Raw genomic sequence first — 26,064 nt, forward strand, 5'->3', positions numbered from 1 at the left:
TACGGAACCTTGCTATATCATCCCCAAGAGGTGGATATTATACGATTCAGAATTGTAATGAAGTGTGCAAATGCTTTTGGCGGCATTATCGTGGATGATAAGCCTATCGTTAACGCCCCTTACGATCACCTGCAATCTCTTTCATAATGCGGTATACAAAAGTGAAATTATTACTATTTGTATCAGTTTCCGCTTCCATCATTAACAATCACGCTGCAACCGATTTCTAAGGCGCTTACTTTCATCAATGCACCCCATCGTTTTCGTAGTCAGCCAGACCTGTAACATCTCTGAGGAACGCGTTTCGGAGCGGATGTCAGCACCTCTTTAGTTACGCATATTTAGAAGACAACTCTTTAACCTACTGTCGATCGAAATATGGTCGATGATCTTATCACGTTCTATTTTTTTTTTTTGAGAATTGTGGGGTCCTAAGCCCGCATTAACTTAATGTTGGACCGGACCAAATGGGGAGCAACTTACTCCCTCTTTTTTCGATCCACAGACCCCTCGTTTAAGGCTTAGCACCCAAACTTTAAAAAAAGGTCAAGCGATGACGGCTTTATGTTTTCTTACCAAGTTATCGCCTGACATTTTTTTTTTAAAGTTTGGATGCTAAGCCCTAAACGAGGGGTCTGTGGATCGAAAAAAGAGGGAGTAAGTTGCTCCCCATTTGGTCCGGTCCAGCATTAAGTTGATGCGGACTTACGACCCCTAAATTCTCAAAAAAAAAATATTTTCAGCTCTGGCCAAGCTCTGGTCAATAAGGCGAATTCGCGCTCAATATAATTCGTAGTCATGTTGTGTTCTGCGAACTATATAAAGGAGCACTCAACATCTGTGAGCCGCTTCGGTCACGCTGCACCCAGGGCAGAGGTGAGGCAGCGTCTGATGATTTACCTCTGCCCTAGTAAGAAACCGTAAAGCCGTCATCACCTGACATTTTTTTTACCACGTTCGTTGCTGGTCAGTCGAAACGAAACTGATCTTGCGGCAGGGCCCGAACGGTGTGCCGCCGATAACGAAGTGGTAAAATTTGCAGAAGTCTACAAACTTTTAATCTCTTGTTATGGCTATGTTTCCCCATCATATGCCCGGCAAACTGTTTTCACAATGTCACCTTTAGGAAACCTCTCCTGAACTGCAGCTAATTGCTTATAGAAAGCATCCTTCTACTTTATACTAGAAATTTCCGTTGATGCGTAGCACCTCACATTACTTGACTTGAAGTGGAATCTTGTAGTTAAGATCTTATCAGAAAGTGGTAAGATCACCAAAGCGTCCCTTGCAGCAGCAATCAAAACAGTCCGCCATAACATATTCAAGCCCGTCAGATATTTCGCCTACCCCTGGAGATCCTCCAATACTATCGTAGGCCGTTTCGAAATCAATGGATAGATAAAAAGTTGTCATTCGTATTTCACTTTTCAGTATTGAAAATCTTCACGAATTGTCTATTGGCTATTATAACAACAACAGTTTGATTTTCTATAGACATGGCTGTCAAGTGGTGCCACCATAATTGTTGCTGTTTTTGGTTTATATTAAGGATGATACTTAAATATCAGCCGTTTGATTTACTTAGAAGATGAATGATTAGGGCAATCGCCTCCGAGTTTTAGAATGTTTTAATTTTTTATGAAATCGGGGACTACATCCGTCCATTACTGTCTAGGGAACGAAAGATGGATGGTTGATTCTTTAACTAAAAGGTTCCTATTTCATTATGCTGGGTTTTGAATTACCGCCGTATATTTTCTCCAATTATATATATACAATTGAACTACGCTCATATATTATATTTATAAATATTTTTCACATGGACTTGGTAATGGTGGACGTGTAGTCTGAAAAATCTTTTCCGTTAAAATTGATAAAACCAATTCGCCTGATATTTATAGCCATTAATATTTAAACTAAATACCTGACGTAAATGTTTCTTATACAATAAACAGAGGCGCCTATTCACCATTCACTTTCACGTCATTCTGATAACTATCATTGCGAAAACTGTCCCCTAGTAACCTGGTGAACATTGCAATCAATTCCTTGGCAATGTCTTCTCCGATTGTGCTAATTTTGACGTATCAGCAATATCGCAAAAGATCTAAGCGTGGCCAAAATAACATTGTCTAATGCGCTGCTATGACACAATACTACCGCAGTCTATTCTTTGAAAGTCTTCGATAAAAATAAAATCGGACAAGCGACATTCAAGCGATTATTTGTTTGGTGGGAAATGATAAATGACATTGGCAGTGGCAAATGTATTTCTTTTTACAAATGTGCAAATTTCTGTAATCCTAAGATAAAGATATGCGAATTGTGAAAAAAATGGACGAGATATGTGGACTTAGAGGAGTCCACATGGGGATGGATTATGGCTGTGTTCAAATTGTACAATTCCATGATTGAACTAATTTGATATGATTCTCCATAACCAGGGCAGGTAGATTTGCTCTTCAATCTAATGGAGATGGCGCGTACTTTTGCATGAGAAGCTGTATGACTACAAAAGAAAGCAGAAAAGTTTGCGGTTCCTAATTATAAATACCTTTCAAATGCTAAGGTATATGTTCAAAAGAATGAAAGATATAAAAATATATAAAGAATCGAAATAACACCATTGACTTATTATTGTAAGTTATTTTTCTTTCATCTACTCGTTGAGTTTGCCGTTTATGGGTTCCAACTTGCAAAAGTAATCATGATGTTACTTCAGTTTACATATATGCTTGTATCTGCTTTCGAAACATGGATTCCCATGAAAAATATTTTTCACTCAGAATTTGCGAATAAGACGAATTCAGTGAAGTCCACCATCCACGTTCACTTGGGCCTGCCAGTTACGCCGGACGAGCCTGCAATTCACCCGGCCGCCGGTTGAACTGAAAGCACCATTCATATACGGGCAATCATTAGTTGAACTCTGAAAGGAAGATTTTGAGATATTCGTGTGTGTGAGCATTTACTAAAAATGTTCACCAGCGATAAAGATGCCCATAAAATTCTCCCTCGCAGCCTAAACAAACATAAAATCCTCACTTACAGCCTAAACAAACATGTCTGCCCGGTTGGCCGAATTGTTTTTCATTTGATCAAGAGATCAACAGTCTAAACTGACAGGCCAGAGCCTCCCATCCACGTTCCAGCCGCCGATCAAATACGGACTGTTTAGACGTAACTGACAGACCAAACTGAACGTGAATGATGGGCTTAAGCCATTAAATGGTTTCAAATCGACTTACATATACGTATACAGAAGAGGACGCAATACTGGGAAAACGGAAACAATTTGGCTTGGAATGAACACGCAACGACGGATACCAAGTGATTACAAATGGGAAAGATTTTATTTGCCTGAAAATCACAATCGGCACTTTCGCCTATCATCACGAATATACTCTTCAGGTGCTTCCTATTTGTGGTGCTGCGAGCAGGATGGCCGCAGACTGCCTTCAGATAACTGCCACTCGACTTCTATAATTCATAGTACGCGGCATGTCTTGCATATATATCGGATTACATAAGTGATTAGCATAAGTGATCATCACAGATATAAACTGTTTCGAATGGGACCGCCAGCTTCGATTTTCATTAAAACATTATTTAAAAAATATCATATTTTTTAAGATGCTGTTGTATGTTGAGAATTGGACTTTAAACTTTCTTTCAACTTAAGACTCTACACAAATTCCTAATTCAGAGCAAAATCACCTGCAACTAGATTAGTTGAAGCCTGGGGAAAAAGAATTCGTCACTTATATGATTTATAAACATAACGTATTCTATAAATTATATAAGTCGAGTGGAAGTTACCTGATGGTTGACTCGTAGCCATTAGGTATCCGACGGGTTAATCCCTAACGAAATGATTCACGTTTTCCCAATATTGTATGTCTTTTATAAACATGAAAAATCCCCCAAGTTGATAGTTGTCCTTTCATGAGGATTTCATGAAAGGTAGGAAGTGATGTTCTTCCATCTTGAGATACGTTATAAACTAACATATATTATTCCCCAAAGTTTTCCAGAGATTTACCCTAAAAGCTTCATATTGGAAGCAAAACGAAACAAACTAAATTACAATGCGAAGATAAATCATTCATCAGAGTTTCCCTCATAAATACCCTAGGTGCGTAGCTGAAGATAATTAAAATATTATCCACAAATTGATCGAAATCTAAAAAATTTAGAGGTATTCATAATATGATTTCAAATTCATTTAAGTTTCTATCTCCAAAAATAAACCATTTCCACTTGTTTACAAAAAGCACTAAAAAACTGGGGAAATAAACCAAAAATCCCGAAATTTCTATTGCATGTATTTTTCGGAAATCCTATTTTTATCTTCTGTTCTTTTTTTTCTTCTCAGCGAATTTTGTGGTAAAAGCGAAAAATCTCATGACTTCCAATGTTACGCAACCATTGCTTAAGATCAAGTTCAAGAGAAAATGTCGATAACATCTTTCCACATTTAAATATTTTGTTTGTTTATATCCTCGGCGTTTACAAGGACGTTTCGTACGTTACCCTGTTTGTTTAGAATATGTAAGAAGTTTTTATGAGTGCTAACGCACAGTAGGTGTGACGCAACTTATATAAGGTGGATCTGTCTACGCGCGTAAACTATAGGCGGAAATAAGGCCCGAATGTTCTTGCTTGACACTTTTCTCAGTTAACATTGAAACTGTTTTGTATTTTGAATTAATTACCAAACTAAGACCTCATATTTAGCATCAGTCCGAAAGGACTAATTTGAATATGACATTGATCAACGCTATTACGTATTCCGTGGTTGTACGTTACATACAGATATCTAAGGTTCCATAAAACCTTCCCAAAGTATCAAATAACATTCATTCTACTTGTCAATAAGCTGTTGGCAGAAATAGTTTTCCGAAATATGCACATTTTCCTAGATAAGGATACACAACTACTTATTTCGAACACATGATCAAATATTTTGTCTTTAAGCAATCTTAGACGGGATTCTAACTGTGGCTAATTATGGACGATGCGACAGCCAAGGTGATGGAAATGCTAATTTCGCTATCTAACATAGATTTGGCCACCCAGATCAAAATTCCGGATTCGGTCATGGGTGTTTGTGATCATTTAAAAGGGAATGGTGAAATGAGCCGCCAGGTTCATGAGGGTTGTGACACTATAATAATACTTAAATATGTGGATTCAGAATGTCTTGGCACAATACGAATATTTCGTTTGGTTTGGGTCGTACTTGAACAACTAAAATCTTTCCTTGTATCAGTTTTTTTTTCGAAAATACTTGTCGCACCATACAAAGTGTTTCACCAATAGGTAGGTAGGTCAGTTTATCTGAAATCATTTTATAAACTCTGAAATTAATTAGAGCCATTACCTGTGGTAACTGACAAGCCTCCATGTGGCAGCCAACTTTCACCAACTCTAGCTAAGGCCGAAACCCAGTGAAATTTAAACAAGGAGAAACTGCCCAAGCATGAAGGTTTTTTGAAAAAGATGCACAAAAAAAATTCGTAAGAAGATTCTAACATTGCCCCACGAAAATTAATGATTGTCAGACCACGATCAAGCCCCTGCCTATCATTGTTGTCCCTAACTTTTCTACGCACCTGAGCTGCCTCTTTGTGATTTTTTTTGTTTTCCAAATTGAAATCTGTGATCAAAGGACGTGGTTTCGACATCATCAAGGATATAATATCGGATGTTAAAATGTTGGCACAGATCTCGAAGAAAGCCTTTATGACTGTAAAAGCAGAAAAAAATCGACAGAAGAGCCTATCATTCGAGGATATTAACAAACATTCGGCACAAATCTTAAAGGAGCTCCCAAAAGATGTCTTCCATGACGATAAAAGTAAAAACAACACTGCGGTAAGTTATTTCTAGAGAAAAAAGTACTTTAAAGGAGATACAAACCAATAACTCTAAGCTTTTTGTTAATAATCATTTTTTGGTAAAGTTTAGTTACATCTTGGACAGGTAAGTGTAGAGTGATATGACCAAAAATATAGTTGCGAAGTACCTTTAAAAAGGTATATATGGAAAAACAAGAGAAATCACTTCAAACAACTATGTGAGGAGGTCCATAGAAAGTTCTGTAAAAGAACGTTACGAAGGCGAAGAGCGCCTGTGTTTTCGGAAAAATGATATTCATATTTTTGTTAGGCCAAGGATGTGCGTTTTACTTTCCTACACTGATTTAGGTAGGCGCAAAATAAAACCGTTGCCGTGGCCGGTTTTCCTAATGTTTTTGTCATCGTCGTTATTATCCTACAGACCATTTCGCGTCTTGAACTTAATACTTTGCCTTCAAAAGTATCGATTCTTTCATCGCATGTTCCTTGAATTCCTGAAGATGCGCTATATTTTTCTAATGAATCCGCTCAGTGTTTCCTTGATTTTCCCACTGGCCTTTGCCCTTCGATTGTTCCCTTTCTAGGTATAGCATCTTGACAATCGTGGCTGGCCTTCATTATAACCAGAACAAAATAGAGTGATTTCAAAAATTTAAACTTAAAATTTTTAAATTTTCGTTAGTTGTGTGCCAAAGTTAATAAAGCTGTTATTTTCTCCTTTATATTTGCCGATTTTGTTTTGTCTGATAGCTGTGTTTTTTTCTTGTTCGCATCATTATTTCGTTATGTTATGTTATGTTTTCTTTTGCAGACGTAAAGGATCCTGACATGATGTTAGTGTCGACTTCGTAGGTCACTATTTAGTTGGACTAGTAAAAGAGCGTAACATTGACATTTTTCGGGAGCTCTTGTATGACGTGCTCTAATACCAAATTGAATAAAAATGAGGCTAGTCTATTATCTTGCTTAATCCTTCCTCCGTTTTGAATGTGTTCCGTCAGATTTTTATTAATTCATAGTCATTCTTGTGAGTCGGACAAGTTTCGCTGGAAATTCGAAAGTAATCATTATTTCATATCTTTGTAATTTCCACAGTGCAGCTATCGACGATATTGTGGATAGAACAGTGAATAGTCTGCGGCATTCGCTCGTGATTCCAGATGTTGCGGTCCAGATTGTAGATGATATTTCTGGTCCACTCGCTTCCTCCTTGTTAAAGCTCTGCTAGGATATCAACACCTGGTTCTTTTTGGTTCTTAATTTGACCTCTTCCAGCATTAGGGAACCAATGCGTTTTTCGTCACTAGTCTTGTTGCTTCAAGAGGCTGAGTTGTTGATGCAAGGTTAAGCCGCTTTTTCCGGTCCAATGCTTCTTTGCCGTGACCGCTGATAATCGTCTGAAGTAGTAATAATTTTTCGTCTCTATTTTTCACTTGGCAAACTGTGCATGCGCCTTCATTTTGTTTCATCAGTACTTCCAAAACGAAAAAATAATTTCTGCTCATGAAAAGAGGTAGGTAATATGGTGGTCAATGCCAATAAACATCAGAAGAATATCTACTAGTCGAATAATATGGGAAAGATGGAAAACAGAAGCGTCGATTAACTCGATTACATTTCAATTACTTGTCTAGAAATATCTTCCGGAAAGGACTCTCTGGTACGAAGTTACTGATGGATTTGGTAGGGAAATCGGCAAAAAGATATGGTAATAGGCAATTTGGCGGTCAAAGGGTAGTATATGTCCCAGAGCGAAGCGTGATGGAGCATAAAACCTGGGAAACGCCTGCTGAACCAACACCAACAGCTCTACTACCAAACCTTATCTCCACCTCCACGTGGATCAATCTTTTTCTTTACAAGAAGATGTTGGTCTACGCATGGAGAGGGGCTCATAAAAGTAATAAATTTGATCTGAATGCAGTAAGTGTGGATGTAAGAATCAACCTTGTCAGTTAACAGTAATCCCTGCATATTTTGACATTCGATTGAGGTTATTTCTCAAGGATGTTTTATCAAAGTTTATATAAGAGATTTATGGAGAATAACCGTTGCTTTCTCTAAGAAAAAGCTTCACACTTCGTTAATGGAGGCTATGAGGTACAGTTCAAATACCAGGGCTTGGATTGGTCACAAATCTAGATTATGTAATGGAGAAACTCTTACTCATTCTCAATAAAGAATAGCGTTGCGCAACCAAATGATGATCTGACTTGTGGAACTAAAAATGACACCCATGGAGTTTACGCGTGCTAGCGTACGCCTTTATCTTCTATTCAAATAGTTCATAGTTTTCCGTTACTTGCATGGTGATATAATACGACATTCAGCAATTTTCTTAGAATGATCATTTTATTTGTTTCTATTATATTTACCCCAACTTGCGAGATCCTTCATTCAGTAGTCAAATGTATTGAATGGGCATCAATGTAGCAAAGGTTTTGCAAAGATTGAAGGAAAATTCAAGAAAAACCGTTCAGAGTCAACTGAAGCTTTAAAGAGAGAAGCTTTAACAAATATCTACATGACAATAAAAAAGTAACAGAATACGTTTGTCATTATATTTTTATTTTATATCACTGCTTTTTTCGATTGCTATCTCGACTTTTTATCGAATCATTCAATTTTATTGCACTAATAAAATATTCTTTACGTTTCCAACAGAACCTGGTAAAATTATTTGATAATATTGATAATGTCAAATACCAAATATTGAATAATCTCAAATAATCAAACAAACCCCCCGGTAATTTGAGCAATAACATAATAAACTAATCAAAAAATCACCTGAATACCTTTTTCCACCAAGCACAGCTTACATGTATGTAAGAGTATGAGACAGGTAGATCAGAAAACAGCACGAATGGGAAGTGAAATATTTCCACAAATTTCAAATATCTTAACCAATACGAAGAGGATCGAACTAGTTGATCCATTTTCATAGGCACCTGCTCTTGATCGATTTCGATAAAGCTTTCGTTAACGTGAACAGGGAGTGCATCTGGAGTGCTTTACGTAGGAGGGGCATTCCAGAGAAGCTAATAGCTATTATCAGAGCGACATATCATGGCGGAAAATGTCACGTGGTAGGTAAGGTAAGGTAAAATCTTGGAGGATTTTGAGTTCCAAAGTGGAGTCCACCAGGGTTGCATTCTGTCGCCGACATTATTTCTCCTTGTTATCGGTGGCATTTTTCATGTTGCTTTGTCCGGAGGCCATCGATGTCATCGTCCATTGATGGAGCGCCAAGCTTTCGTGAATATCTGTCTGCATCATATCATCAGAGTACGCTGGCCTGCCACTATCTCAAACGAACAATTTGGTCGGCGCACAGGTCGGCCCGCATGCGACCAATAGAAAGACGGGAGTAACGGTCGATAGGTCACACATTAAGGAGGGGCGACAATTGCATTGCGGGCTATGCCATGCGGTAGAATCCACTTTCTCAAGATGGTCGATGAATGGGTTGCCTCAAGGGCACTTGGCGCAGCACAAAATATAACGAGTGCGAGCATCTCGGGAAGTCGTGAGGGGAGCTGAAGCGTATTTCAGGTAACCGCGAGCGATGATGCGTAGGTTTGGTTGACACGCTATACCCCACCAAGGGGTGAAGGGCATCCATATCTTCAACATATTGAACGTTTATAGTTTATTATCTCCTTGTTGAGTTCATTTCAAATAAGACTTTAGGATAGAATACTATGAACATAATTCGAGAATCAGTTGTTCTCTCCTTTAGTTCGAGATTTCCCATTTGTGTGAGGAAGAGAGCAAACGATTCGATCCAACTAGTCCATTTTATAGTTACATAAATGCGGCCTTTTTAAGGTTTTGTGTAAACACAAAACCTTATTAAAATCGGTTTACCGTCTGTCTGTCTGTCCGTCACACGCATTTTTCTCGGAGACGGTTATAGCGATTGACACCAAATTTTGTAGAAAGGTGGGAACTGTGAACGCTCACACATACAGTGAGTTACATCCTTTTACGTTGAATTTAAGGGAGGGTCCCCATACATGCAAAAGGGAGGTACAAAATTTTTTTTCATCAAATATAGTCATGTGAGGTATCAAATTAAAGGTCTCGATTAGTACTTTTCGAAGCCGGTCTTAGTTTTGACATTTCTTGGAAATGTGGGGAGTGCGGGGGGTTGAAAGTGATCATTTCTTTAAGGGGGCCATTCTCAGAAACTACCAAACCGAAAAATCTGAAAAAAATCGGGAGGCTGCCACTATATGGTGCCTTGGCTCCGAAATACCTTTCATACCGATATCTGTTCAAAGAAAGTAAATAATAGTATATTACTATAATTTTTTGTAATTGGCTGGAAACCCCCCTTATCGCACTATTACTAACAAATTTATAATACATCGAAGTTGTTGCTTCTTTGAAAATTGAAGACTATTAATGTCAATATCACCCGAAAGTGGACATATGCTTATATTACGTGCTACGTACTAAGAAATACACAAAACCTTTCGTACCTGAAGCGTCCAGCTTCCGGTTTCCCGACTTGTTTATGGATAAATACGTCAAAGTCTTGATAATTATAATTGTGTACATTAAATATGATATAATAAGAAAGTTAATAGTTAAGTTTGATATTTGCTGCGCAGTTTATAGATACCCACTACCCTAATAATTTGGACTATATGGAATTATTGATGGTTCGATTTTTCATTATTATAGTTTTAGATTTTAAGCACACATTTACTACTCCAAGTTAATAGTGTATTAAAGTGTCTAATACGGCGACATTTTGAACGCATAGAATGAAATCATTTAAGGAGGCTAATCGTTCGTTAATATATTCGACTTTACACTAGTTTATAACGTTTCTTCCAAACAAAATTAATTTCTAATGACATGACGGTCTTCATAGCACATGACATTAAACCATACATTTCAGTAGTACTACTTTGAAATTTTAATAAAATCGTAGCACCTTCCGACATACTACGCCGAATTCGAGCTGCATATATTGAGTTATTGTTTAGCACGTACGTATGTATACTCATATAGAATCCTTGAGATGTTCCAACTAGGATATCTGAAATCGAAACGGGAGCTAACTCAAGGTTAAATCTTTTCATTTCACTTTCTTCTTTTGAGAATATATCTTTTAATGGTCGAATTGTTTCGGAACTCGGTTGATTTTCACCAAGCATTACTGAGGGCAACTTTAATGATATTTAGGCAATAATTGACATGTTCGTTTGCACGCAATTATTGCAGTTACCTTTGCATTGCTATTTAACTAATTTTCTATCATTTGTACATGCGACATTTTGGCTCTATATTAAAACCGTCAAAATAAAATTAAGACACGCAGCTATTTCTGCTTTCTCTCCTTATATAATTGTTATCAATTTTGCGGAGTTTATCAAATATAAATTGCGTCCAGACATCATTATTCATGTAGACGCAATTTTCCAAAGTTTATTTTGAAGGAAGATTTGAAAGAATTTCGTGCTCCTGTCAATTTATTGGTGAACCCATTTCAATTGAATTCCAACGAAAATACCATCTTCAAGAAACTAGAAAGGACTTTTTGCCTCCGTAATATTTCATTTTATTGAAATATGGAAAAAATCATTAGTTGACGGCTTTAGTTGGTTTGTGTGAAACAAAACCTTCTTAAAATCGATATATTATCAATCTGTCTGTTATAAGCATTTTGTTTCTAAGAACATTTTCACACGTTTCAAGATAAACGCATGATGACGTCAGGCACATCTTAGTGTCCGATAAATTCACATGAAATACACAATTTTTACCTTTTACAGCTTTGCTAATAATAGTTGGATTTTCTTCAAACTTTCCAAAGTGGGCACTATATCATTATAACCATAAACATAAAAAAAGAGTAGTTTTCATTATTACTTTTGTTTTTTTTTTCTGAGTGAACTAAACAGGAAGCAATCGAATTTTTCAACAATTTTTTTAGCTCATTTATTTAGCTATAATTCATTTCAAAGGGTTCATTCGTTTTTTCCAATTGCGCCGGCCAATTTATAGAAATTATAAAAGTGAAAGCTCGATAAAATGAGCTTCAAAGTTGTCGATAAGAAAAAGTTCAATTTTTTGGATATTTTCAATAGTTATCCACTAATTAGCCATTCCTGATGCATATAATAATCAAACTTTAAACTGCCTCAAAAGGAGGCGAGCTTGCTATAGGCTAGGCATTCGGTCGCACTGTGACTACCTAATACTTGTCTGTTTTTGACGTTTTTTTTGGAAATATTGAGTATTAGACTCTGTAACTTTGCGTGTATGTTTTCAAATTTAGGAATCGATTGACGCGGTTTTCTCGACCTCGTGTAGCGGGTTCCCCTTTTAACGCTTCTAGTGGAAATTTAGTACTTTTCAAATGGATCTTGGGTCAGAGGAGAGGGTAAGGACCATCTAGGACCCATTCTCAGAAGCTAGCGATTGTAAAAATTTCAATTATGATGATGTCCCTATATGATCTCTAGCTACTAGCTTTGAATTGCATATAAATGGAGCCGTTGTGCACCGAGATATTTTGACATAAAAAATATGAAAAACCATTTAGAACTGGAGCGCTGAGTTTCCAATTTCTGACTTGTTTTCCGTGTTTTTTTTTGTGTACTGTTTTGGAGCTCATAATGTAGATATCAGAAAAGAATTTATCTATTTCCAATAATGTTAGATAAATTCTTAAGAAAAGAAAAGTTTTCTCGGCATTTTCCCAGATAAATATGAAAACATTTAATGGAATGCAAGCAATAAGTCATTTGTCGATCAGAAAAATTCATAGCTTTGCGAAAACTGGAGAACGAACTATTTATAAAGCTGCTAAAGAAATTATGACAAATGTATCATCTTGTTGGTCATAAACCGATGAATAAACAATACTACCATCAGAGCAAAACTTTTTGGTTGGTATTGAAAAAAACAAGCAATGCTTCTACTTCCTCAATAACCATTATTTCTTTTCCAAATTTTTCCATTTCTGATTGTCTTATACCACGCCATTAGTCCATTATTATTTTTGAGGTCATCTAGTCCTCATTTTATTGTAGGTTGTCTGGGTCAATACTGCATGATTCTATATGTAAATTTAATCTTCCAACCAGACCATTCACGCTACTTTCTCAGGGATATCCGTAATATTTGTTTTTTTGACTTTATCTTTTAGCCCGAATGCGAGCATATGGGCTATCAAGCCTATATAGTACTTCTCAGTATTTTACCGCGCTTGAAAATGAAAGTAAGCTTTGTAAATGCTATTCATCTTAGATCCGTTTTGATATTCCAACCATTTGTTTTATCTTCCGAGTACGAGTATTATTTTATAGTCTAGATACACAAAAGACAACTTTTTTTCAAATGACAAAATGAACAATTTTGGTAAAATAGTCTCACCTCGCCGAACCTTCAGTATGAACGTTATTTGTAAGAAGATCGTTGTTTGCTTTTATGATATTTGTCATATCGTATTTTCGTGGATAAATTATGAAAGTTTACTATATTGAGAGTCGAGTTGAGTATTGTTCAATTGTTGCATTATAGGCCGGGTCACAATTGAGTCAAATACTTGGTCGCAATCATGGAAGCCCAAACGTAATAGAATATTATATTCTGTTCCCTTTTCAACAGAGAGACGTTTGTAGATGTTCAATGCTATCGTAGTCTTTGCGAAGTCCTGTTCGCTCTGGACGGTAGTAAAAATTTAATGACCACTTTATTTGCTATTATTTTCGTTAGTTGATAAATAACACACTTCAAGGCACTTATGCAATATGGACTGTTGTGCCAACAGTTATTATTATTCATTCCTCCTACTGCCACTGACTTATACCATATATGTATGGGGTTGCCAAATGAGGCATAGTGTATCAACTACGCCTATGTGCCATCTTTGATGGTTTGCTGAAGTGTATTTCACCTCCATACACCTCTTCTCATGAAATTTCCACTCCTCTATTATTCTGCGCCATATATTCCTGGGCGACCCAATCGTCGTTATCTTGAAGTGGTAGATTCGAGTTCGCCCATCTTCAACCTGTGACCTATCCACTGTCGCTTCCGCCCTTAAATCAATATGCCAACGGGTATCTGGCCCGCGCCGACGAATTTATTCGTGCGACATTGTATCAGAGTCCACGGACGACATGGCACAGACAAGTGCTGACGAAAGCTATAGTGGCAGGACTTAACTACTGTGTCTCCGTGGTATCGCTCAGTCAAAATAAATCATTACCTTTTTAGAAAAATTGGGGATAGTGCTCAAGCAGACTTTAGTTCTAACTATAGGGTGTGTGCATGAGTTTTCTCGTTTTTAAGTTCAACTCTAAAAAAAAATAATTTCCACTTTTAATCTTACACATATTTTCTTCCATGGTGTATTATATACAAGCATAGCTGAGCATAGTATACTTCCATTGTTAAGATTTAATCGCGTGGCAATAGTTCCCATTTAATTACCCCTCGAATATTCCACCAAACATACAATAAGATCCTATAAGGGTAGGGAATCAACTTCTCATTCCCCGTGGCCAAGTAGGGAAGAAATCCTTTGATTTTTACGGTTTTGTTTGAAACAAAACCTTATTAGAATCGATTCAATGCCTGTCTGGGTGAAAAATCCGAGAGTGGGAGGTCAAAATGTGTGCCCAAAAAGTGTAACAGATCTTGTACGCAGAAGCTATCCAATCGCAAAAATTCGGAAAAAATTACCGCATTCCGATATCTCCTCAAATAAAGTCAATAATAGCATATTTAGAAACTTATCCAAAAACCTCCCTTAAGTTCATTCTAGAAGTACAGTTCATTCTAGAAAAGGCACCATTAAGTAATAAGTACAAAGGAAATCCAACTATTATTAATAAAGTTATGAAAAGTTATATACGTGAATTTATTGCACTTTAAGACGTGTATGCCGTCATCATCATATCAAGTAACTCATATGAACAGCGAAGTTGGAGAAGAAAAAATGTTTTGAATGTTTAGGTTATACAAGATGAACACAAAACCTTTATACCCGAAGCGTCCAGCTTCCGGTATTCCGACTTGTTGTCTATTCAGACGCTCTTTGTCCTTCTGAGGGATAACTTGTGGGGAACCCAGAAATCAAATTTAACAACATAATCCGGGGATCGGATTCTTCTTCTTAAAGTTGAACCCCTCTGATAGTTCAGCAATCCTACTAACAATTTGCCATTGAAGGCGTGTACTTACCGACTTGAGAAAGCCGAAAAAAATACGCACACACCATGTGTAATTGCAGAGAGATAACAATCCTTATAATTAAGTTTTTTACGGGTTTCCAATACAAATGTATGTTCAATAAATTTGATGCCAAAAGAACAGTTCCCTAATGTGGGTGGTGGACGAGTAGCATAAAAAGACAGTAAACCGTATAATCGTGAAAAGGCGTCAACAAGATTAAGGACTTCTTGATTAAGCTTGAAGAGATATTACAATACATATCAACGACGGATAATACGATAGCCGAGTCGGTTGAACACCAGCCTTGCGCCATTCATTTCTATAAGAAGGCAAATGCGCCTATTGCAATTTGTTTTCGCAGATGAAATTCAAGATGTTAAAATGTGGGCGGTGCGATGGTCGAGTTGGTTAAGCATCAGTCTCTCGACCTCAGTGTCCCGAGTTTGAGTCCCGCTTGGTCGTGGATACTTGTATCGTCTTTGTGCTGTCCCGCTGCTATTTGGACAGCATTAAATGTGATAATAAAATAGGCATGTGCAGGAAACATAGAACGCAGTTCTTTGCACGAAATCTCAGAGAGTCTCTGAAAAAAATTCATTCATTTTTCAGTATTTTTAATGCTTTCAGTACTATTTTAGAAGAGCAATTAGTAACACAACGTTTTAGAAAGGTCTGATCTTATAGCTCAGTATTTGCCTTTAACTCGGGCAAATTCTAAATGCTTCAGATTCTTGACTGTAAGCGCCCTATATTACTATTGAGAAAGTCGTCCCATTTATAAAGGGTCGAATGTAAAACCCTTTTCAAATGTGTGACCAATCGTAGATTTTCCCATTTATCCCAATGAATTTGTTTCGTTCTTGTTTTTGTGCGTTTGTTATTTTTATCTAATTTTCCACTTCAGAACTGAATGGGTGCCTAAAACATATTATATATTTCCTTGAACTCATCACAAGTATCTAAAAGACTCTTTTAGTGTATATTTTTAGTATAAGCCTTAACTGCTCCTTCAACAAAGCAACGAACAGCTTAGAAATTCCATTCCCTCCTGCTATTCATAGGACAAAAAAACTACATCAGCCTCGCGTCAAATTTTCCATGCATTTTAGATCCCATGACTTTAGCTGCTTGCATGGCTATCATATGCTAGCTTTTTTAAGATGTCATCTAAATTTATTTCTTGATGTTGCTACCGGCGAAAATATCACATCAAGGCAGATGTATGCAGTTTCACCAGTTTCGTTGCATCCACATTTTCGTGGGATCAACGATCTTTTATAAATATGTATGTACGCAAAGGAAAATCTTGTTTGTTTCGTTTTGTAACGAATGAGGAGTATATAGCCGTTTTCAGGTATCAAGTGATAGATATTTCGGTACACCAGAGTGTGGTTTAGTTTGCGCACTTGATAGCTCCTACAAGGATATGAAACATGCAATTTTCGATAGCTAAATTATAATCCATTTATTAATCAGTGAATATAGCCTAACAATAAATCAATTTTATCGATTAGATTGTAATAAGCTACTCAAGCTACATACAAATAAGGCCAATAATAACCGTTCTCCTTGCTTTGTAACTCTCGATGTATCTATCCACCTTGGCAAATATCTATGTATCTATCTACCTTTGCAACTGTCTAATGAAATAGATACCTTTCGAAAAATCTGAAATAATATCTGGTTCTCTTGTGTGTGTATTGTGCATCACATGAGTCACAATATTTATCATTGAAATCAACTTGAGATTGAGAATTAGCAAACAGCATTTGTAAATAGCATCCGGAGGCACGAAGACAACTTGGAGATAAACTTTCATGTACGCACATGATACCCTGATTAAATGCACATGAACAGTATAAATCATTTCTGGATTTGGCTTCAGGAACATGTGACTGACTTCTATGGAAATCATTCTTTATTTGATTTTCTCTCACTTGATCTGCATTTTAATTGTCAGAAACGAGTCATTTTCAAGTAGCAATGCCGACGTCAACGTCCGTCGTTTCAGTTGTTGAAGCCGAAACGGAAAGTTTAAAAATACCTTTACTTCTGAGGCACACAGAAGCACTACAGACAGTCGGACTCGAATGTTTAGGAAAGTATTTTAATGGTGCGTGTTAAAATGTTATTTTTGAGATAATGAAATGCTACCAGGCAAGGATTTTGTTGCATTTGAGCAAGATTGTTGTTAGACAGTTCAAGTTTGTAGAACTTTATTCTAAATATATTACGGATGAGATATTCTGACTTCTCTATTTCACTGATATCTTTGTTACATTGGTGTACGGAAATAATCGAATGCAACTTCCCTTTACCTGAAAGTCTTTGGCATATCGGAATGTGCTGTATCAGTGTGAGAAGTATGTTTAGACAATTTCAACATCATCAAATTACATTAGGAAGTAGAGCTACTCTATAAAAACACTCTAAATCCAAAGGGGCAAAACACGACGATAATGAATAGTTCAAGGAAAATGACTTACGGAGCACTGTCTTCTGCAGTTTTATAGTTGCATAACTACCGCTTTTTATCTGAAACTGACAGCACATTGCTTGCTGTATCATTACCATAAATTCATCGACGATATTGCAAAGCTAGTCCTTGGGGAAAACAGTATGTACTCTGTGCATAAGGATACGACTCTCTTCCATATCTCAAGTAACCCCTATTGTTATAAAGTGTTGAATCGTCTTTGAGTTATATTTTCGTGATCTTAAGGATAAACCTGAAGAGATCTGGTATGTGAATTGCACCCTAACTAATACTGATTGGGAAACGCTAATTTGCATTGCCGTCTCGCTTATTGGCAATAAACAATGGATAAATTTGAACATATAACGGGTTTTACTGTTTATGGCATGATCGATTCACAGTTTAATACAGCGTAGAAACTACCTATTCACTGTCATTTCCTTATTCCAAACAACACACCTATGGGCGTATGACCCTTATGCCGACACAATTTTGAGTTCGAGATTATGTCTTGATAGAGAACTTTGATGTCTTTAGAAATGATCTCAGATTCCCAGAATAAACGGAAGCAATGATGCAACTTCAACAGCAAGGAATAGTTCCGTGAGAAGACTGTCAAGCTCAACAAATCTAACCCCCTTCAGTGTATTGACTTCAATCTGAAGGAGCAGTCCGTATCTGCTCGTCATGATGACCAGCCGTTAACATTCTTGACTAAACGGAATTTCGGAATTAAAAGACAAGAAAATTTGATGAAAATCTTAATTACTTACCCACATTAACGTTATAGCCAGTATCACATTAAAATGGAGATGGGGTGTATCCAAAAAAGTTTGCACAAGGAAAGTAACGCCAAACTTGCAGTTTTTGATCTGTTGAAACTTTCACATGGCGTGTAGATTTTTTAAGGTTTCGTGTGAAACAAAACCTTATTAAAATCGATTCACTGTTCAGTCAGAGAGTGTCACATGCAAACTTAATTTATACCACTAACGGTTTTAGAATTAATATTGTCGATAAGTTCCATAGTGGAAGGGTTCAGTACAAAAATGGAAAATAAAAAATTTGAAGAGAGATCAGTTCCATTTAAGAAGCAAAGAAATAGAGATATACGAACAAAAACCGACGAACAATTGGAGGAAAAGTAGGGATTATGGGAAATCATGCATACAGTATGGTGCAAAATTAGTTCAATGAATATCACAAACCGAAAAAGTACTTCAAATCTGTTTAAATGTCTACTTTATGTGCAAATATTGCATGTGATATTTTTGTAGTTTTATATATCATATAATGTATATCTTAAAATTTATGACAATCGAAGCAGTTCGTTACGCCGAGAACGTTTCGTGCGGCATGTTTCGATGCCAGATAATATTTTTTTCCAAATGAATCTGTTATTTAAGTTATTGTTTTCATGGTGCACATTCTAACTCAAGACAACAGCATAATATTGAGATTGTATTTTAACGTAATGCAAATATTCATATGTAATCATCAAGAAGGTTACATACAGAAAGCGCAAATAGGATAAGGTACGAGGCAGCTAACTAGTGCGTGGCGCTTTTGGTTCATATATTGTGTGTCGGTGCCGCCTAGACCATCCAAACGAAGAAATCTTCACGGGCAAGTAATTGAAGAACGTCGAATATGTGCGATGCTTTTCTTGCACCATATAAATTCAAGCATGTGCGAAGACGAAGATGTTGCGTTGGACTAGTGACGTGATGATCACATCCGAAATGAGGATATCCGCGACCCTTATGGGGTTGCACCGATCGCGGAAAAATTGGGAGAGAGGCGTCTTCGATGGTGTGGTCACGCAATTCGTGCTAACGGGAATTCACTTGCCAAGATTGGTCTGAACATCGAAGTCGATGGTAAACGACCAAAAGGCAAGCCGAAACAACGGTGGCTTGATACGCTGGATGGGGATTTAAAAGCCTCGAGATTGCACCCAGATCGGGCATTCAATAGAGCCAAATGGCGAAACCGATCACCACGAGCCGACCCCACTTGTGAACGGGACAAAGGCTGAAGAAAAAAAAGAACCGATATACCGATAGCTTTTGCACTAAACGAAAAATATTAAGCGCAAATTACCAGAGGTCAACCTATTGCGACTGTATAATATAGACGCAATGCGAGCGATGCCTGCATAAGCATTTGTTTCAGTCCTTGAAAAGGCGTTATGACAGTTTTTACCTCGAAAACTGATGCCGATTTTAAATTATTTCGAAAACAGTAGGGATTTATTGATGGCTGTGAGAAAATCGACTGAAAAAATATACGAGGAATTCCCAACGTAATGATTTTAAAGGGGTATGATCTTCGCGAAAATTCAACGGAGCTGGAGAGGAGCGGCGTTTCCGTTTCCACTATACATATACTACCCTGATCCTCCGGGAATAGTGTTGAATAGTCTAAATTAGTTATGATGTTATCAAAAAACAACATTTTAAGGCGGCATAACCTTTTAAGGAAGATTCGCTTGGGATTTTAAAAGAAATGGTTTATAAAATTGAAGTGGCTGCTGGAAAGGTAATCTTCCAAGACGATAACGATCCAAAACATATCGCAAAAATTATAAAGGAATGGATCGCAACCCAAAAATTTCGCTTTGAATCCTATAGAGAATTGTCGAGTATGTATATTTGAAACAAAGTGAAATGAATTGTGGGATTTCATACACGCTGGTTGGCAATCAATATCAGGGGAATATGTTGCCAAACTCTGATTCTGTGCCAAACAGGATGAAACATGAAAAATGTAAAAGGCAAGTATCAAGTCTCCTAATCACCAAAGGTTGGTGTAAAATTGAAGAAACATTTTGGTTTTGTTTTACTTTGTATGTTAAGTTTTGTTATTTTTAAGAATAAAGTATTTATCAATTTAATACAGAAAGTGGAAAAATTATTTGTTCGGGTTTGATTTGCCCAATATTATTGGACCACCTTTTCACCATCCCTTATATGAAGCCCATTCATAGTTATTGAATTGATCGGCTTTATTGAGAAAGAAAGTTCCAGTTTGAATTATGAAATATTTGTAAAGTCAGGTAGATGAGGTTGCGCTTTCATATAATATACGTTATCTGATAATTTTTTTTGTTGAGGATCAATAAATATTCAGCTCTTTTTATCAGAAGCAGATAGTGACAATGAATATGCTATAATGAAAGTTCTGCCGTCTAGTTGAACTAATATTGGAAAATTTGTTACACAAAGATGAATTATGGACCATGATAATCGTCTTTACAGACGATATTCTGGCACAAGTTTCTAGGCAATGATTCAACCATTTTGAAAGTGGTTGACCAAAGATCGTCCATTTTTATGTGTATGGATTTCGGCATATCCATTTGTTCCAATATTTTAAGTATTGCCGATGACGATGCCGAAAAACAAAAAACTAAATGTAAGAGTTAAAAGAAATTATCGAGATTCTATGGATTTGTTGATACAAATAGAGATTGTCAAGTTTATTTAAGGAAAGAAAGCAAAAAAATACTATAGATATGTTGCTAGAGTTACATAAGCGCTTTCTTGATAAGTTTAATATAACTAACCAAAATCAAATAGCTTTGGATGAAAAATTTTGTGCTAAAATATTAGGAGGGTGAATGGGAAAATAGAGATTCAAGCAGAGTTCATCTATTACAATTGGGATGAATTATTTCTATAGTCTCGCCAAGCATAATGCAATCACCGTGATAATTGGTCTCTTTCCTTTTCCCTATAGCACACCATTTTTATAATTCCTATGATTCTAGTTCCTGTAGGGCCAAATCCTCTGGTTTTTACCAGGGGTGTTATTTAAGTGCTTCTATGCTGGGGCCCCGAGAGAAATTTGGGCATGGGATAATCTTTCAATTGTACACCCCCCCTTTTTAATGTATAGCGGCCCACCTTAAATTTCACGTAGAATGATGTAACTCATTGTGTGCATGGGCATTCACAGTTCCCACCTTCACAACAAATTTGGTGTCAATCGGTATAAACGTTTTAGAAAAAAAAGTGACAGACAGACAGACGAGAGTAAACCGATTTTAATAAGTTTTAGTTTTACACAAAATCTTCAAAATAAAACATACGCCAATTCTAACAGAACTTTCGGAGCACTTAGTACTCTTTTTAAACTTCTTCCAATTTGTCTAAATCTCTCATGAACATAATGACTGGCGCCTCATTTCAGGAATTATTTTAATAATAAAGTAAAAAAATGCCTAGGCACGTAAAATTGTGCTTTTAACTTATCAACGAGAGCAACTACAACATGCTATTAACATGGTAAGCTGGTCCCAAGCCCAGGTAAAGGAGGAGGGTTTGAGGCAACGTACTTTGTACTATCCTCAGTAAAACAAAAATCAAATGCTGAGATAAGGGAAAGAGATAAATAAAGTATACTTGAAGTTATCCCACTATGCTAAATCCTACCTGATCTCTCTCAGTGACAGGTCCCGCGACAAGTCGACCGAGAAAATGCATCCAATGTCGTTAGAAACAACATGATCGGATAGAGTAACAAGCCTCGGAAAAATGCTAGGGCGTCCGCCTCAGTCGGCGCGGCAGGACGGGTCCCGGTCCTGTCGAGTAATGGGCAAGGGCTCTTGACGCATGGACGGCCTCAAGATGTAAGTAAGTTAGTCCGACCAAAACAAATACGTGTCTGCATGCTAAATGTTGGCACCCTAACTGGAAAGACCGAGAAACTCGCAAGAGCCCTTCGGAAAAGGTGCGTTGATATCTGCGCTCTACAAGAAACCCGAGGGTCTGGTGTCAAAAGCTGCGAAATAGAACGCGAGTGCGGTAAAAATGTCAATATCAATACGGTGTTGGCATTGCCATCTCAGAGGGTTTCCGTGATGCCATTAAAGAAGTCAAACGATTTGATGATCGCCTGATAAAGCTCACCATTGTATCACCTGATCGCACTATTCACTTTTTCACCGCGTACGCACCACAGACAGGTCGACCTTATGCCGAGAAAGATGCCTTCTGGCAACTTCTCGATGAAAAGACTTGTAACGTGCCTGTTGATGATTATATTAAAAACAGTCCGAGGAGCGCACTGGCTCGCTGGGCATTAAATGCCTCATGATTTCGTGGAAAGAAAGAAGAAATGATTAATTTTTCAAAAATTGTTTTACCTAGTAAGATGATGTTTCGCTCACCTTTTTAACAAAGTGATGATTTTATTCTTGTGAGGTAATGTGATATCGCATTACCTAATATCACCGTTTTTTTGGTAGTATAAGTGGCGCTGGCGGTTGCCGAGTGCCGAGTCGATGCCGACTATGGATTGCGAATCTATTAGTGTTATGATTCCATGTCTTTTGGCAGGCTTTGCCGTGAAAAAGTGATTTCGATTTTGTGTATGATAGACAGATAGATAATTTTGAACACCAGGGATTGTCGAGTAAAGCAATGGAAAATGCATATACTTCTCAGTGAAGTAATGCTTGGCCAAAAAAAGAAGGAAAATTTTATTTTTGAAATGCCGAATAATGAATTTTATTCCTCATATACCGTCTTTCGAGGATCAGTTATTCTCTTCCTCAGTGAGTTTTATATGAGCAATAAAATTTATTATTTGTCGTCATTTTCATTAAAAAATAAGCCGAAAAGGCGGCAAACATTACCGAAGAACTAATGATTGGCCGCCAAAAAAATGATTCTTTTTCTTCGCTTGTGAAAATATCTTGCTATAGCATACTGGATCTTTTGCTTTTTTTCTTCTATTGCATCGGTTTATTTTCCATTCATACCTAATAGGCGCTGCCGTATATTTTCCGGTATAAACATAATAAATTAGAGCAAATATTCCTCTAGGAATATGTAATGTTTGGTAATATCTGACTAAGTGCTACAATAATATTTGATGATGTAATATCGTATGCACGATTAGGGTAATGAAAGGTGATGCTTGTGATATTTACCTACTCAAGTGATGTTTGGTGTACCTTTACTGATGAGACATCGAGGAGACTTCTCGCTAATCTACATCTCGTTCCGACACTTGAAGAGTGGGGCTGTTCTCTTCATATATGAGGGCTCGTTTCGTTTGTGGCAATCAAATTACCGGGAATATGTATATAGAAGATGTGGAAAGGTCTTTACTCCAAGTGCCATGTGCGAATCACAGCCTTTTAAAACGCAATTTCTTCTGTTATGGGTCGGAATCAATGTTATTGTACATACCGAACTGACTGTCATACAACAGGAGGAAATACCCGGTATTAAGATCGAAACCAATGAGAACTGTATTTTAAATTTTATTTTATTATTTAACTAATTTTAATATTGTGTTGTTGTGTCCTGTTTTGTGAATTCGTTTTCGAACAGTCTGCTCATGAAAGCTTATTAAATTTTGACCTCGTTTTTGATTTACATTAGACTTGAATACAACACAAAATATTTTGAAATTAATAACGAATTTAAAGAGCCTGATTTTTTTGTCCCTTAGTGTATGTGTGATCGTAGGCTAGCGTTATGTATAATACTCATGTGGTAGGGCAAAAATAGCCATAGACACCAGGGAGCAAGGAGAATGAACAAATTTAGTCATTATAAGCGATTTTTCTTTCCAAACTCGCCCTGTTTCAAGCTGATTTCTAGCGTAATTTCGATGAATGCCACCACTTTATCCCAAATCATTAGAATTTCAAGTTATTATAATTTACAAGAATACAATAACAATAAAGTGCAAAATTAAATAGTATAAAGAAGAATTTTATGCGCATAATCCGATTTAATGAACCAATACTGGTTGACAACTGTTCCAAGAGATATTCAGTCTTGTTGACAGTAAAGATTCAAATTTTTCCATATTTTCCAGAATCAAACAAATCTTTAACAAGTGCAACAACTCATATGAAAAAAATTATTCATTACCTTTGTGCAATTACGTTTGCTCCCTCTCCTTCTAGGAAGGACATAGTAGCGTTTTTGATCGCCGCTTTTTTGTCAAAACTACCACCGCCATTTGTAAAGGCTTGGGGTGCATTGACAAGGTTCGATTTTTTGTCTAGGCCACTATTCATCCAGGCCGGTTCGTTATTCGCAACGGGCGCTGCAGGCACTATTGGCTTACTAATACTGGCACTGTTATTATCACTACTGTTGAATTGTGCTGTTGGCACCGGTTTTGGTGATTCCGGCTTGGGTGAAACTGGCTTAGTTTCAGGAACTACGGGTTTCGGTTCCGGTGTTTTCGGAATTGCAACTGGTTTTGGTTCAGGAACCTTTGGTTTAGGTAATTCCACTTTTGGTTCAGGCACAACTGGTTTTGGTAATTCCACTTTTGGTTCAGGCATCGCTGGTTTTGGTAGTTCGGTTTTCGGCTCAGCAGCCTTCGGTGGAGCCACTGGAGTGGGTGCAGCAACCGGCTTTACTTCTGGTACCACAGGCTTTTCAACTGGTTTTGGCTGTGGTTCTACTGGCTTCGGTTTGACTTCAGGAATTTTGGGCTCTGGAATTTTTACTGCTTCAGTCTCTGGCTTTGGTTCGATTGCTTTATTTCCTGAACTTTTGTTTCCTTTGAATGCATCAAATATTGACGTCCAGCCAAGATATTTCCTATTTTCAGAAAGTAAATAAGAGTAAAACAGAAAGAAATCATAATAAAATTAAAATAGAAGGCACAGACAGGAGAATGAAGAGAAACCGATACAAGTATTAGTTAATCATTTAGTAGCGGCTACTGCATTGGACGTTCATTAGTACAACGAAAAACTGAAAATAGAAAATGAATTCCAAAGAAATAGCAAGAGAACTGAAAGAACAGTTAATATCCATTAAGAACGAAACAAAGAACAAGCAAAAGTTGGTTAAATTAAGAAAGAAAAGCATTTCCTGTATTAATTGAAAAACTCTACATATTATGATGACAATTTATGAAGATGATTAGTGCAATATAAATTCCTTTTGCATAAATTATGCTGGTACAGTCATGACTATAATCGCCATTATTATTGGCAGACAGCATTACTCAAGAGATTTGAACAATGAAATTTAATTGGTTTTGAATTCCGCAATGTGGGAGATAAAAACTTTGCAATGTGTGGTCATTATGCCACTACGATGTACTTTTAAAATCCACTCAATGAAATGGAATGAGTGCTACAAACAGTCGAATCACGACTGGCTTATCCCCTGCACAATTGCCATTTTAACGAACATTATTCTATTTGAATACTAGGAGATTCTGTTAACGTGTATCTTGTGTAATGGTGGGATGATTTCAAGTTGGATAATCAACTTGCATGCATGGCGTTCAGTGCCTAATATATTATAGAGTTATGGTCGCTTTTGCTTTCAAGCATAGAAGGTAAGAGCGCCTTTCTTGCGTTAGACATTTTTGTAAATAATACTACTTTTAGTACTCAATATTTTCGCAAAGGACCTTATAAACCGTTTTCTTTCTCTATTCCCATTAGGTGTGCAACTCAAAGTCTGTTCACAATGAAAACCATATGGCTACGCGCCTACCATTTCGGAGTTTGGCTCCATCTCAAGTATGCACTGGCCA

The 26,064-nt window shown here is 37.0% G+C and overlaps 1 protein-coding gene across 2 annotated transcripts in view; it reads right to left on the reverse strand.

Moving 5' to 3' along the window:
* LOC119647699 (arginine kinase) overlaps positions 1-26,064 on the reverse strand; it is a 130,589-nt gene that overhangs the window by 37,029 nt on the left and 67,496 nt on the right. Inside the window, exon 3 of one of the 2 annotated variants that reach the window (XM_038048781.1) lies at positions 24,429-25,112. The exons of the other annotated variant lie outside the window; for it this stretch is intronic. Within the exon in view, the coding sequence (XP_037904709.1) occupies positions 24,429-25,112 (684 nt within the window). The remainder of the gene's footprint in view (positions 1-24,428; positions 25,113-26,064) is intronic. 2 annotated transcript variants of the gene reach the window in all.

Source organism: Hermetia illucens, chromosome 2, assembly GCF_905115235.1.
Source record: "Hermetia illucens chromosome 2, iHerIll2.2.curated.20191125, whole genome shotgun sequence".
Classification (NCBI taxonomy): Eukaryota; Metazoa; Arthropoda; class Insecta; order Diptera; family Stratiomyidae; genus Hermetia; species Hermetia illucens.